The sequence below is a fragment of the Rhinopithecus roxellana genome, chromosome 20 (genome assembly GCF_007565055.1).
Source record: "Rhinopithecus roxellana isolate Shanxi Qingling chromosome 20, ASM756505v1, whole genome shotgun sequence".
Classification (NCBI taxonomy): Eukaryota; Metazoa; Chordata; class Mammalia; order Primates; family Cercopithecidae; genus Rhinopithecus; species Rhinopithecus roxellana.
In genome coordinates, this window is record NC_044568.1 from 5,648,430 (window position 1) to 5,664,481 (window position 16,052).

Consider the following 16,052-nt stretch of genomic DNA (forward strand, 5'->3'; position numbering starts at 1 on the left):
ACACACTGCACTCCAGCCTGGGTGAGAGTGAGACTTTGTCTCAAATAAATACATAAATAAATAAGCAAGAGATAATGTGTCAGCATTATCCTCTCGCCTTCTCATCACACTTCATTTCGCCTTTCCTTCCCGCACATGGGGGCTGAGTACCAGTCCTTGCCCTTTCATCCGCTGCTCCAGGGTACTCCTGCACCCACCTTGCCTTTGTGGGTCTCCTGTAACCAATGCCGAAGCTGGATCAGGCAGCTCTCCTGCATGGGCGTGAGGTGGCCCAGGCACCTCTCAATGTAGTCCGCGTCCAACTTGTCCCCTTGGAGAAGAAGGGGGAACTTCAGGACAAGAGGGAGACGCCGCGTCTCTTTACCAAGTGGTCTGTCTGTCATTCCTTACTGGCTGCCTCACTGACCCTAAAATGTGGTTCCAAGCCAGGCTGAGTCCCCACCCCAGACAGCAGCTGCAGGGACTGAATGCATTCATTTCTCCAGCCCACATCCAAGGGCGTTCTGAAAACACATCATCGGGCAAACCTCGATCTCACTATAAGACGGGATTTCTCCTCTTTGACCCTGGGAATTGAAGACAATTCCCACCCTCTGGGGTTGTTCTAAGGATTCTTCACAATATGGGCTCACACTCGCTGCATGCTCAGAAGCCACCTGGTCTCAGTGAGCTCTCCCCACATCCCTGTGAGGCAGGCGTCACTATTATCCCCACTTTAGAGAAGATAAAACTGCCTGGCGTGGTGGCTCACGTCTGCAATCCCAACACTTAGGGAGTCTAAGGCAGACGGATCACTTGAGGTCAGGATTTTGGGACCAGCCTGGCCAACAAGGTGAAACCCGGTCTCTATTAAAATACAAAAATGAGCCAGGTGTGGTGGCGCACACCTGTAATCCCAGCTACTCAGGAGGCTGAGTCAGGAGAATCGCTTGAAGATGGGACATGGAGGTTGCAGTGAGCCAAGATTGCACCACTGCACCCCAGCCTGGGCAACAGAGTGAGACTTTGTCTTTAAAAAGAAAAAAAAAAAAGGGAGAGAGAGAGAAAGAGAGAGAAGATAAAACTGAGGCCTACATGGCACAAGTATACATACGTAACAAACCTGCACGTTGCACACATGTGCCCTAGAACTTAAAGTATAATCAAAAAAGAAGAAAATGTAACATAGAACACTTTTTAAAAAATGGCAATATACCTAAAAAAAAAACAGGCCTAGAGAGGTGGAGGAACTCGAATGAGTAAATGCATGCTGTGTGCCCAGCATAAAGGAGGTGGTCGGTCGATAAACGCCAGTTCTCTTTGCTTTCTGCCTGCCCAGGTCCCATTGTGGGGTTTTGACAGAGCCTGGACCTTGCAACACAGCCATGCTGTCTCTTTAGCAGCCTGGGAACCACAGGGAACATTCCCACTTGTCCCCCACAACTGGGCGGTTGCAGTCGGAACGTTGCCAGTGTGCAGGGGCCAGGCCCCAAGCCTGAGTCCTGTTGCCCGACTCTTAGCCATGAGGGTGGCAGATGCTGGCATGCAGTGACCTCTCGGCATCTCAGCAGTGGGCGGAGACGTCACACAAAGCAGCAGTCTCCATGGGCAGAGCCAGTTCTTTGTGGACAGGCGGCTAAACAAGAAAACAGGCTGAATGAATAGCCAGCAGCACCCCTAAAACAGAAAAGCCCACAGTGGGGGTCACGCCAACTACTGTGCCAGGAGGCACCTGGGTAAACAGAGGCAGGAGAATGTTGGCAGAGAGGTGAATTGTTCAGACCTTGTGTGGTCAGAGGCCGAGATGCTGGAATCAGGGACAGAGTGGGGATGGGATGAGGGAGAAACACAAGGGAGCCCAGAGCTCCCAGCATCCTTCCGGCCGCGGGCAGATGTGAAGGTTTTTCTACTTCTGAGCACAAAGAGTCAGTGATTCAGGAGAGGGCAGAAGGGGCGGAGGATGTCCTCTGCCAGCCACCCTGAGTGCCTGCGCTGCTGGCAGTACAGCACAGATGGAGAAGGAAGGATGGACCTGTGCAAAATGGGGAAGGTACAGGGGACAAGGCCACAGACAGTGTGCACAGGACGGGGCAGAAGGCACTGTTGTTTAAAAAAAAAAAAAAAATGTGCATGTACAACAGCAGCCAGCCAGCACACACAGCCAGTGCAGGATAAATACTTGTTGCATGTAATTCCAGCACGTTGGGAGACCAAGGCAGAAGGATCACTTGAGGTCAGGAGTTTGAGACCGGCAGGGCCAACATGGTGAAACCCCATCTATACTAAAAATACAAAAATTAGCCAGGCGTGATGGCGCGCGCCTGTAGTCTCTCAGCTCCTCGGGAGGCTGAGGCAGGAGAAGCATTTCAACCCGGGAGACGGAGGTTGCAGTGAGCCAAGATCGTGCCACTGCACTCCAGCCTGGGTGACAGAAAAAAAAAAAAAAGAATAAATACTTGTTGCATGAATGAACTCCGTTCTTCCTAAACAGAGCCCCAGATGTATTGTTAGTTCCATGGCACCCAAGTATGTCTTTCAGAGAAGTCCTTGCACGGCAGTGGCCCTAAAGGAAAAACGTCATCAACATGAGTACACATCTTACACATGGCTAGAACTGGATTCGTGGTGTGCATGCAGTTTGCATCCTAGGATTTTTCCTTTTAACATTATATTGTGAGGCCGGGCACGGTGGCTCAAGCCTGTAATCCCAGCACTTTAGGAGGCCGAGACGGGCGGATCACGAGGTCAGGAGATCGAGACCATCCTGGCTAACACGGTGAAACCCCGTCTCTACTAAAAAATACAAAAAAGTAGCCGGGCGAGGTGGCGGGCGCCTGTAGTCCCAGCCACTTGGGAGGCTGAGGCAGGAGAATGGCGTAAACCCGGGAGGCGGAGCTTGCAGTGAGCTGAGATCCGGCCACTGCACCCCAGTCTGGGTGACAGAACAAGACTTCGTCTCAAAAAACAAACAAACAAACAAACAAACAAAAACATTATATTGTGAACATTTTCCATGTCCATAAAAGCCTGAACTGTGACAAAAGGCTAGTTGCTTTCATATACAAAGAGCTCTTACAAACCAATAAGAAAGCAATGGGCAAATAAGAAAATGGACAAAGGACAAGAACAAGTATTCATTATTTAAAAAAAAAAAAAAAAAAGGAAAACGGTCGCTAAACACGAAAAATCTGGTCACTAATCAACCAGTGACCACTTTTATTGCCTTTCAGAAGTTTGAAATGTTTACTAAGAGTTTTCTGGGGAGCTGGGGTGAAGTCAGGAATAGACGCAATTACACACTTTCGCTGGGAACAATGATTAGTACAACCTCATTGGAAGCCTAATGGTTACATCTACCAAAATTTTACTTGCATGTAAACTTTGAACCAGCAATTCCACTTTTAAAGTGTTAGCCTTTGTATATACTTACATACTTCTGATAAATTCTTAAGTACTCACATGTACCATGCTATTTGTATTTTAAAAAACTGAAACAACCTCAGTAGGGTTGTTTCCTTCAATAGGGAACTAGCTAAATAGACTAATTCAAAATAATCAAGGCCAGGTGCAGTGGCTCACGTATAATTCCAGCACTGTGGGAGGCCAAGGCAGGTGGATCACCTGAGGTCAGGAGTTCAAGACCAGCCTGGTCAACATGGTGAAACCCCCGTCTCTACTAAAGACATAAAAATTAGCCAGGCATGGTGGCACATGCCTGTAATCCCAGCTACTCAGAAGGCTGAGGCAGGAGAATCGCTTGAACCCAGGAGGCGGAGGTTGCATTGAGCAGAGATCCTGCCATTACACTCCAGCCTGCGTGACAGAGTGAGACTCTGCTTCAAAAATAATTAATTAAAAACAAAATAAAAGTAAAAATAAATTATCTAGACATGGTGACCTGTGCCTATATAGTCCCAGTTACTCAGGAAGCTGGGGCAGGAGGATCATTTGAGCCCAGGATTTCAAGGTTACAGAGAGACATGACTGCACCACTGCACACCAGCCTGGGAAACAGAGCAAGACCCTGTGTGTAAATAAATAATTAATATTTATTAATAAATAAGTTATGGTGCAACCACACCATACTATGAAGTATGAAAAGAAGACATAAGCACTGATACAGAAAGTTTTTCAGGCAACATTACTAAGTGGTAAAAAAGCAAAATATCAAATGGAATGTATATGTTCTCATGTATTCAACATAAGACACACATGTATGTATGCAAGTATACACATATGTGTGTGGCCATATACACATATTATGTCCATATATACACCTAAACAGTTCCAGGACATAGAAACACAAAACCATTGTTAGCCTCTAGCGAGAGGAAAAGAATCTTACTTCTTACACCTTCCAAGCAGTTTAAATTTTCTTCTACCATGATCATGCATTACTCATATACTTTAAAATAGCAATAGCAATCGTAATAATTAGTAAATTCATAATAATTGGTAAGTTAGTAAATAGTAAAACCAGAGAAAGAGGCAATGTCAAGGCACCAGAGGTTAATTCCTGATCTAGAAATAAATCCTTTTTTGCCAGGTGCAATGGCTTATGCCTGTAATCCCAGCACTTTGGGAGGTCAAGGCAGGCGGATCACTTGAACTCAGGAATTTGAGACCAGCCTGGCCAACATGGTGAAATCCCATCTCTACTAAAAATACAAAAAATTGGCTGAGCATGGTGGCGGATGCCTGTAACCCCAGCTACTTGGGAGGCTGAGGCAGAAGAATGGTTTGAACCCAGGAGGCAGAGGTTGCAGTGAACCCAGATCGCGCCACTGCACTCCAGCCTGGGCGACAGAGGGGGATTCTGTTTCAAAAAACAAACAAACAAACAAAGAAAAGACACAAATGGGTTCTGCTCTTGGACCAGGATGGAGAGAGGGAGAAGCAGTCAGTGGAGGCAGGAGGCTGTGCTGTTCCAAGATCCAGACCCATTCCCAGGGGAATGGGAAGCAATTCTCCCCAACATGCCCCAGAGCCGCCATGGAGCAAAAGGACCTGCAGCAGCCTCCTAGGGCTGACTGGCCTGGGCTGCACCACCTACCGTCCATACTGACCGCCTCCAGAGCGGGGCCCAGGGCGCTACTGGGCCCGTGGGCCTCCAGGGAGCCAGGGTCCCTCGGTCCAGCCTGGTTGCGGGCATCCTCCTCACGGACCGGGGCAGGCGTCCAGCGGGGAATGTGCGAGGTACCCTGGGAGATGAGCTCATTCAGGTAATGTTCAATCACCTCCTTCCCCTGGAAGCCAGAGAGACCCAAGACACATGAGCACAGGGCAGGATGGAGGCGGGTCACCGCAGGGAGTCACCCCCAGCTGGCTCAGGTCCCAGCCCTGACACGTGGCTATTGAGCAGCTGGATGTGTCCAGTTGGGATGGAAAAATGCTGCGAGTGTCCAACACCCACCTGATTTCCAAGGCTTGGTACCAAACAAAGAATGCAAAATAGCTCAGTAATCAGTTTTTCTGGTTGGGGGTTGTTTTTGTTTATTTTTTTTTTTTTGAGACAGTGTCTTGCTGTGTTGCCCAGGCTGGAGTGCAGTGGTACCATCTCAGCACACTGCAGCCTCAACCTCCCAGGATCAAGAGATTCTCCTGCTTCAGCCTCCTGAGCAGCTGGGACTATAGGCACTCACCACCACATCCAGCTAATTTATTTTATTTTATTTTTTTAGAGATGGGGTCCACTATATTTCCTAGACTGCTCTGAAATTCCTGGGCTCAATTGATCCTCCCACCTCGGAGTAATATGTTTTATAGCGGTAACACATTGGATAAATTTTTTTATTAAAGTTAATTTCATCTGTTTTATCACAAGAACAGGTCTTTACTCAGGGATGGATTGAGGTCTTTAAAGCAAGCAATGATCATTTTATCTAAAAAAAAAAAAAAGCACCACAGAGTTATCTGGTGTTCAGAAAATTCACCACATAATCCTGGATGTCTCATGGTGCCAGAGAAAGGATTAGGGTGCCCCTGTTACAAACCAGTTACTTTCCATCCATCACCTTGTGGTGATTTGGTCATTACTAGAGTACCCATTTAACAGATAAGCCTGAGGCCCAGGAAGGATAAGGGTCTTGCCAGGTGTCATGCGGCTGGTGATGGCAGAGCAGGTGTGTGCACCTTCCTCCAGTAACTAACGCAACCCACCCCTTACCCTCTTGACGTTGGCGGTGTACTGCTTCATGGCGATCTTCTCCAAGGCATTTTCAAAGCCAAAGAAGGACCGGATGTCCAGTGAGGCAGACTGCTCGAAGCAAGTCCAGTCTTCATTCTCAGGGTGGACCTGAAAGCCAGGCAGGGGCCATGCCAGGGACTCAGTGTTGGGGGCACCCTGACCTCCCCTAGGGCTCTCCTGCTGACCTGGGCCCAGGCAGAGCCTGCAGTGGACAGCAGATCAAGCCTGGCAACCCTGGAGGGGGTAGCAGGACCAAGGGGCCCCCACCCAGAGAAGGATGCAAAGTTCAAACTGTCAGGGAACAAAAAGCCTTCTCATGGGAAGCCGGGAGAATGTGGGTCTCCAATCTGCAGCCCTGCCCTTTCAATATTATACACATACATAGAAAATTAGTTAGAAATACATATGTTTAGGTCGGGCGTGGTGGCTCACACCTGTAATCCCAGCACTTTGGGAGCTCAAGGTGGGTGAATCAGTTGAGGTCAGGAGTTTGAGACCAGTCTGGCCAACATGGTGAAACTCCGTCTCTACTAAAAATCCAAAAATAAGGTGGACATGGTGGTGGGTGCCTGTAATCCCAGCTACTCGGGAGGCCGAAGCAGGAGAATCGCTTGAACCTGGGAGGTGGAGGTTGCAGTGAGCTGAGATCATGCCACTGCACTCCAATCTGGGTAATAGAGCAAGACTCCCTCTCCAAAAAATAATAATAATGATAAAATAAAATAAATACACTTGTTCAGTGTATCATTTATATAATCCATAAATATATAAATTATATATCAATATACACAAAATTTAGATTTTAAAAATAGTTATATATTATGTTATCTATATAAAGATATATTACACATCCTTATATATCAATAAATATTTATAGATCTGTATGTTTGCAAAAAGAAAACTTCATTGGCAGAGCTCCTTTATGGACCCAGACCTAGTCCTCCTCAAACGTCTGTGGGCAGAAACATTACCAGGGAGTCTGTTACAATATGCAGATTCCTGCACCTGCCCCTAGACACTTCCAGGTTGGGGCCCAGGAATCTGCATTTCACAAGCAGCCCGGGTGCTGCTGACTCAGCTACTGATAGAACTCATTCTGAGAAACACCACACACGCTAAGAGGAGTTTCAACAACTGTTGCTCGCCCCTCCCCAGTGGATCTAAACACCCTGAGCCCAAGCTCCTGGAGGACCCAAGTGGAGCTGGAGGCATAGAAAGAAAAGGCAATGGGGCCGGGCACGGTGGCTCATGTCTGTAATCCCAGCACTTTGGGAGGCCAAGGTGGGTGGATCACTTGAGGCCAGGAGTTTGAGAATAGCCTGGCCAACACGGAGAAACCCTATCTCTGCTAAAAACATAAAAATTTGCCGGATGTGGTGACGCATGCCTGTAATCTCACCTACATGGGAATCTGAGGCACGAGAATCCTTTTAACAAGGAGGCGGAGGTTGCAGTGAGCCAAGATTGTGCCAATGCACTCCAGCCTGGGCCACAGAGCGAGACTCTTTCTCAAAAAAAAAAAAAAAAGAAAGAAAGAAAAAGAAAAAACCACGTACAGTGGTCTATCATTGCTATCCTGGAGTTATCATTGTGGAAACGACCCAACAAGGCAGGATCTGCCAATGTCCCCATTTTACAGATACAGACGGTGTAGCCCATTGTCACTCAGCAAGAAAGTGGCAGAGCTGGGTCCCATCAGTGAATGCCTGCAGGTGCCTCATTCCAGCCTCTAAAATCATCAAGATCTAGCCCCCATGACCTCACCTTGGCAGACCTCACTCATGCTGTTCTCACCCCCAAAATGCTGTTCCCAGCCCTCCATAGGCAGCTTCTCTCATCCTTTAGCACTCAGCTTCAGTGCCCCCCCCACCTCCTCTGACTCCCACACATCTCCCTGCTGGATCTAGCCTCAGCTGTGACAAATGCATACACACTGATTCCGTTTTGTTCCACTGGAGTGGACCCTCCATGAGGGCAGTGGTCAGGCAGCCTGGTCCACTGCTGCATGTTCAGCACTTGGCAGGGTGCCTGGCACACAGTAGGTGCTCGACCAATATCTATTAGAGAATAATAATTATTATTATTAATTATGTTTAAAGGTAAAATTTACATAGAACTTAATATGTGCCAGGCACTGGTCTAAAGGGTTTGTGTATTTTCATTCATTTAATCCTACATCAACCTATGTAGTAGGAACGATTATTAAGCCCATTTCACACTTAAGGAAACTTAGGCATAGTTTCATGAAAGGAGGAAGGAAAGGAGGGAGGGGATAGAGTTGTCAGATTTAGCAGATAAAACGCAGGATGTCCAGTCACGTTTGAATTTCAGATAAACAACAAATAACATTTGAGTATAAGTATATCCCAAGCAATATTTGAGACATACTAAAAAAATTTATGGGTTGTTCATCCGAACTGCAAAGGCAACCAAGCATCCTGCATCTTACCTGACAATGCGGCAGGACGGATGGCTGGGCAGAGGCTCAAGGAATGTGAGGACACAGCTCTGGGCACAGGTGGGTGCAGGGGGCAGGTGGGTCCCAGGGGCAAATGAGTGTTGGACGCAGGTGGGTTCTGGGCGTGGGCACTGAGGGCGGCCTGGGCTCACCGTGTAGCTGCAGTGCTCGTTCACCACCACGCGGTTGGCAAAGGTCTCATTGTGCGCTTCGATGAGGAGGGTCCTCTCCTTCCAGTTCAAGACGTTTGTCTGCACGAAGACCACGTGCTCAACACCTGCGATCTGCAAAGGAAGGGGCGGGGAGGCGGAGGTGGGTGGGGGCATGAAGCACACAGGAATGGACAGAGAGTCCGGCGGGCCGGCCCCAGTCACCCCCTGCCCTGAGGCCCAGGTCCCTTGCGCCACCGCCCACCCAGCTCGGACCCAGGACCCCAACCCCCGACTTCCACCCTGCCGCCCACCTATCTCCACCACCCAGCTCCGGCCCTGGGCCCGCGAACCCCGCCCAGTTCCCCCTACTCCCCAGCCCAGCCTTCCAGCCCTCGCCCCTCCTGGGCCCTGGTCCCCCGACCAGGGCTCCGCCACCCTCATCCTGGAACCTCCATCCGAACATCAACTCACACACCCTCACTCCACCTCCTGGCCCCCGCCGCCCTGGTCCCCAGCTCCTGCGCCCAGCCTTCCCGTACCCCCGCGACAGGTCCCCTCCTCCGCCCCACAGCCCCAGGACCGCCCACCTTCCGCAGCAGCCGCGGGGCGTCCACGCGCAGCCGGCAGCTCCGCTCCACCACGTGCACAGCCCCGTCCGGGCTGCGGGACTCGCGCAGGACCTCGCTGCCCAGGAAGACTGGGATCTGCGGGCAGGTGGGGAAGCGCTTCTCGTAGGCCTGGGGGCAGAGCGGCAGTGAGCGCTGGGGGGCAGTGAGCGGCAGTGAACGCCTGCGGTGGGGGGCAGAGGGACTCCCCCACCCAGTGCGACCTCCTTATCTGCTGTGTTACTTATCAGACGTGAAAGGCAGCCCTGGCCGCTGGAAGGGGCAGGGATTTTGCAGTCGTTACCAACACTCATTCCACCAGCTAGCACCTGTTAGAGCCCGACACAGCAGAGCCTGGACAATGATTTGGCAAATAAGTTTTTGCCTCTGCATTTGAGTTTTTGCCCTCAGAAGGAAGCACAGGGACTCCGGGGACATTTTAAAATAAGGTATTTCTCAGGAAAAGCATTTGAGAAAAATCCAGCACCCCTTCATGATAAAAAAAAAAAAAAAATCAATAAACTAGGAATAGAAGGGCACTTCCTCCGCCTGGTAAAGCCATCTGCTAAAAGCCACAGTTAACATCCCTGGTGAAAGACTGAGTGCTTTCCCCCAAAATTAGGAACAAGGTAGGAATGTGCATTCTTCGTGTCTGTTCGACCTTGTGCTGGAGGTTCTAGATAAGTAAAAGAAATAAAAGCCATCCAGTTGGAAAGGAAGAAGTAAAACCATCTGTATTTGCAGATGATAGGATTATTTATAAAGAAAATCCTAAAGCATCCACACAGCACACACGAAAAGATTGGAACTAATCAATGAGTTCAGCAAGGTTTCAGGATATAAAACCAATGTAGAAAATTCAGTTGTATTTCTATGTACTAACAATGAGTATTTCTATGTACTAACTGAGAATAAAATGAAAAAATTCTATTTACAACCACATCAAAAAGAATAAAATACTTAGGAATATATGTAACAAAAAGAAATGTAAAATGTATACTCTGAACACTACAAAACATTGCTGAAAAAAATTAAAGACCTAAATAAATGGAAAGGCATCCCATATTCATGAAACAGAAGACTCAATATTGTTAAGATGGCAATATTCCCCAACTGGTCTACAAATTCAACACAATATCCACATCCCTGCTGACTTCTTTACAGAAATTGACAAGCTTATCCTAAAATTCATATGGAAATGCAACAGACCAAAGATAACCAAAAGCAATCTTGAAAAAGAGCAAAGGCCAGGCGCGGTGGCTCATGTCTGTAATCCCAGCACTTTGGGAGGCGGAGACGGGCGGATCACGAGGTCAGGGGATCGAGACCATCCTGGCTAACACGGTAAAACTCCATCTCTATTTAAAAAATACAAAAAACTAGCCGGGCGTGGCGGTGGGCACCTGTAGTCCCAGCTACTCGGGAGGCTGAGGCAGAAGAATGGCGTAAACCCAGGAGGCGGAGCTTGCAGTGAGCTGAGATCCAGCCACTGCACTCCAGCCTGGGCGAAAGAGCGAGACTCTGTCTCAAAAAAAAAAAAAAAAGAAAAGAAAAGAAAAAATAAAAGACACTATTTAAAAAAAAAAAGAAAGAAAAAGAGCAAAATTAGAGAAATCGTATTTCCTGATTTACTTTAAAAGACATGGTAGCAGGCTAAGTGTGGTGGCTCACATGTGTAATCCCAGCACTTTGGGAGGCCAAGGCAGGTGGATCACCTAAGGTCAGGAGTTCGAGACCAGCCTGGCCAACATAGTGAAACCCCATCTCTACTAAAAATACAAAAAGTAGCTGGGCGTGGTGGCAGGCGCCTGTAATCCCAGCTACTTGGGAAGCTGAGGCAGGAGAATTGCTTGAACCCAGGAAGCAGAGGTTTCAGTGAGCCGAGATCACACCATTGCACTCCAGTCTGGACGACAAGAGTGAAACTCTTTCTCAAAAAAAAAAGACATAACAGCACATGTTGCTGAGGATGTGGAGAAACTGAAACCCCCAAACTCCGTCATGTGAATGTGATATGGTACAACCCCTTTGGAAAATGACTTGGCAGTTCTTCAAACAGTTAAACATAGAATTACTTACGATCCAGCAATTCCAATCCTAGGTATATACCCAAGATAAATGAAAACATAAGTCCACACACAAAAATTATATACAAATATTTATAGCAACATCTAGCTATTCAACAATAAAAGAAAAAATAATACATTTTTATAGACTGTGCACATATCTATCTACACACAATGTAAATATAGAGCGTTTCTATATAATTTTATAAATATAGATAGTATGTATATAAATATATATATCATATCTAGATATAGATATCATGTCAGGCTACGGTAATCAAAACAGTGTGATACTGGCATAAGGGTAGACATACAGCTCAATGGAAAAGAATTTAGCATCCAGAAATAAGCCCTTACATTTATCATCAACTGATTTTTTACAAAGGTGTCAAGACAACCTGATGAGGAAAGAATAATCTCTTCAGCAAATGGTGCCGGGACAATCGAATATACACATGCAACAGGGTGAAGTTGGAGCCGGGCGTGGTGGCTCACGCCTGTCATCCCAGAATCTTGCAGGGTCGAGGCGGGTGGATCGCCGGAGGTCAAGAGTTAGAGACCAGCCTGGTCAATATGGTGAAACCCCGTCTCTACTAAAAATACAAAAAAATTAGCTGGGCGTAGTAGCATTCACCTGTAATCCCAGCTACTTGGGAGGCTGAGGCAAGAGAATTGCTTGAACCCGGGAGGTGGAGGTTGCAGTGAGCCAAGATTGTGCCAATGCACTCCAGCCTGGGTGACAGGGCAAAACTCCATCTCAAAAAAAATATACAAGTAAAATAATAATAATAGGCCGGGCGTGGTGGCTCAAGCCTGTAATCCCAGCACTTTGGGAGGCCGAGACGGGCAGATCACGAGGTCAGGAGATCGAGACCATCCTGGCTAACACAGTGAAACCCCGTCTCTACTAAAAAAATACAAAAAACTAGCCGGGCGAGGTGGCGGGCGCCTATAGTCCCAGCTACTCGGAAGGCAGAGGCAGGAGAATGGCGTAAACCTGGGAGGCAGAGCTTGCAGTGAGCTGAGATCCGGCCACTGCACTCCAGCCTGGGCGACAGAGCGAGACTCTGTCTCAAAAAAAAAAAAAAAAAATAATAATAATAATAATAATAATAATAATAATAATTTTTTGTTTGTTTTATTTATTTATTATTTTTTGAGACGGAGTCTTGCTCTATGGCCCAGGCTGGACTGCAGTGGCCACAACTCAGCTCACTGCAAGCTCCACCTCCCGGGTTCACGACATTCTCCTGCCTCAGCCTCCCTAGTAGCTGGGACTACAGGCGCCCGCCACCTCGCCCGGCTAGTTTTTTGTATTTTTAAGTAGAGACAGGGTTTCACCGTGTTAGCCAGGGTGGTCTCGATCTCCTGACCTCGTGATCCGCCCGTCTTGGCCTCCCAAAGTGCTGGGATTACAGGCTTGAGCCACCACGCCCGGCCAGCAATGGTTTCTTACTTATGGCACCAAAAGCACGAACAATAAAAGAAAAAATAAACTGGATATCATCAAATTTTAAAATTTTTGTGTTTCAAAGGATACAAGCAAGAAAGTGAAATGGTAGCCCTGAGAACGGGAGAAAATTTTTGCAAATTATACACACATACATATGTGTGCTTGTGTGTGTAGAAGATGGGGGACTTGCATCTAGAATATATAAACAAGTGTTAGAATTCAACAATAAAGAGATGACTCCATTTTAAAATGGCAGAAGATCTGAACAGACTTTTCCCCAAGGAAAATATACCAACACAAAAAAGCAAATGAAACTGTGTTCAACATCATTAGTCACTAAGGAAATGCAAATCAAAACCACAATGAAATACCACTTCACATCAACTAGGATGACTATAATAACTTTTAAAAGACATAATAATAGGCAGTGCTGGTGAGGATGTGGAGAACTGAAGCCTCCAAACCCTCCCATGTGTATGTAATATGGTACAACCCCTTTGGAAAATAGTTCGGCAGTTCTTCAAACAATTAAACACAGAGTTACCATATGATCCAGCAATTCCACTCATAGGTATATACCCAAGAGAAATGAAAACATAAGTCCACACACAAAATAAATACAACTATGTATAGCAACATTATTCATAATACGCAAAGTGGAAATAACTCAAATGTCCATCAATGAATGAGTGAATAAATCAATGGTGGTCTAGCCATAAAATGGAATATTATACAGCCTTAAAAAGGAGTAAGGTACTGATTAATGCTACAACATGGGTGAACTTGGAAAACATTATGCTGAGTGCAAGTAGCCAATCACAAAAGACCATATATTGCATGAATCCATTTATATGAAATGTCCAGAATGGGCAAATAGAGAGACACAGAAAATAGATTAATGGCTGCCAGGGGCCAGGAGTGGTGAGGAAAGAGATGGTGGGGGTGTTGAGGGTTGACGGTTTAGGCAGACAGAGCTTCTTTTTGAGGTAATGAGAGTATTCTAAAGCTGATTGTGGTGAAGTTTGCACAAAACTATGAATCTACTGAAAGCCACTGAATTGTGTGCTGCAAATGGATGAGTTGTATGACATGTGAATTGTATCTTAACAAAACTGTTTATTTAAAAAAGGTGTCTTTCTCTCTCCACGTGTATGTGTTTATATATACACATACACACATATGAATCCACATGTATACATATACTATTTATTTATTTATTGAGATGGAGTTTCACTTTTGTCACCCAGGCTGGAGTGCAATGGCGTGATCTCGGCTCACTGCAACCTCTGCCTCCCAGGTTCAAGTGGTTATCCTGCCTCAGCCTCCCAAGTAGCTGGGATTACAGGCACATGCCATCAAACCCTAGTAGAGATGGGGTTTCACCATGTTGGTCAGGCTGGTCTGGAACTCCTGACTTCAGGTGATCCACCCACCTCGGCCTCCCAAAGCTCTGGGATTACAGGTATGAGCCACCGCGCCTGGCCACATGAATACATATATTATTTAAATGTATATATAAAGATATGTGAATATGTGTTAATATAAATATAAACAATTATTTAGTGTGCATATCTTTCTACACACAATGTAAATACAGAGTGTTTTATACAATATATTATATAATTTTATAAATATAGATAGTATATATAGATCATATCTATACATATCTATAAATATATAATGTATATATAAATGTACACATGTAAATATATTATTTTATATATGGATACATAATATACGCCATATATAAATATATGGGTATGCCAGGCACGGTGGCTCACGCCTGTAATCCCAACACTTTGGGAGGCCAAGGCAGGCAGATCATTTGAGGTCAGGAGTTTGAGACCAGCCTGGCTAACATGATGAAACCCTGTCTCCATTAAAAAATAGCAAAAAAAAAAAAAGTTAACTGGGCATGATGGCACATGCTTCTAATCACAGCTACTCAGGAGGCTGAGGCAGGAGAATCTTTTGAATTCAGGAGGTGGAGGTTACAGTAAGTCGAGATAGAGCCACTGAACTCCAGCCTGGGCAACAGAGCCAGCCTCCGTCTCAAAATAAAAATAAATAAATAAATATATGGATGGTTTAAATAAGGAGCTTATTTTATATATGAATATATCTACTATGTGATTTTTTTATGTATATGTTAACGTAAATATTCAGCAATGTCCTTCCTATGAGCTGTTAGACGGTCTCACCCTGACTGACAGCACAGACTCAAGCCCTGCCTGGGTGCAAATCCCAGCTCTACCACTTACAAGCTGTGTGACTCTGGGTGGGTTCCTTAACCTCTCAGTGCCCTGTTGCACAGAGACGTCCTGAGAACTGAGCAAACTGCTGTGGGTGCTGGAGAAGGGATGTCCGGGATTATTTCCTCCACAGCCTCTCCGAGTGTCTCAGACAGGATTTGGTCACCAGCACAGGAGGTTAAGCTGGATTCCATGCCACTGTGCCCTCCAAAGGGAAGGGCCCCTCACTGTCCTGGGAGCCACTTCAGGTCAGCCCCAGCCTCTGTGCGGGGGCTGCTTGCTTCTGTGTGGGCGGAGGTCCTGCCAGGCGGGGGTGCAGAGCTGGGTGAAAGTACCTGGGAGGGGCCCCCAAGCCCATGAACCTGTGCTCAGGGAGGGCAAGAGTCTGTGCCCAGTTCTAGAAGGGCCAGGGTCAGGGTGGTGGGGGCATATCCCGGCATCTGTGGCTGACCTTATTCCTTATTCCAGCGGGGTCTGCTCCTAGCGCCTGTCACAGCCCACGTGCCCCGGAATTGGGATCAACGCAGGCTCCAAAAATAGTGCCGGCATCTGAGGACAGACATCTCCTCCCCCTTCCCTCCTGGCTCCCAGGAAGAGAAGCAGGGGGAGGGGGGCCGAGGAAGAAACGGACACATGCCCAGGAGCCCTTGGTGTCACCCCAGGCCGGGCTAGGCCAGCCAGCCTGTCCTCCACCAGCGGCCAGGAGGACAGAGCTGCCTCCTGCCGTATCTCCAAGTCAGTTGCTGGGACAAACACGTCAGCGTTGGAATCGGGAGGCCTCATTCGCCCAGAGAATGCACGATGGGGATCCTGGGGTCTGGGCTCAGCGAGCTGGCGAGGGAGGCCCCCTGAGAACTGTGTCTGCCCTATAGATCTCAGCCACGCTGGACCCACTTTCAA

At 47.1% G+C, this 16,052-nt stretch overlaps 1 protein-coding gene across 2 annotated transcripts in view; it reads right to left on the minus strand.

The window, feature by feature from the left end:
- The window catches only part of SEC14L5 (SEC14 like lipid binding 5), a 63,189-nt gene that overhangs the window by 22,340 nt on the left and 24,797 nt on the right, over nucleotides 1-16,052 (minus strand). For both annotated transcript variants that reach the window (XM_030925296.1, XM_010353877.2), the window contains exons 3-7: nucleotides 9,364-9,513; nucleotides 8,777-8,908; nucleotides 6,146-6,274; nucleotides 5,033-5,225; nucleotides 198-310 (exon numbers count right to left, since the gene is read on the minus strand). In XM_030925296.1, coding sequence (XP_030781156.1) covers nucleotides 198-310; nucleotides 5,033-5,225; nucleotides 6,146-6,274; nucleotides 8,777-8,908; nucleotides 9,364-9,513 — 717 coding nt within the window. The remainder of the gene's footprint in view (nucleotides 1-197; nucleotides 311-5,032; nucleotides 5,226-6,145; nucleotides 6,275-8,776; nucleotides 8,909-9,363; nucleotides 9,514-16,052) is intronic.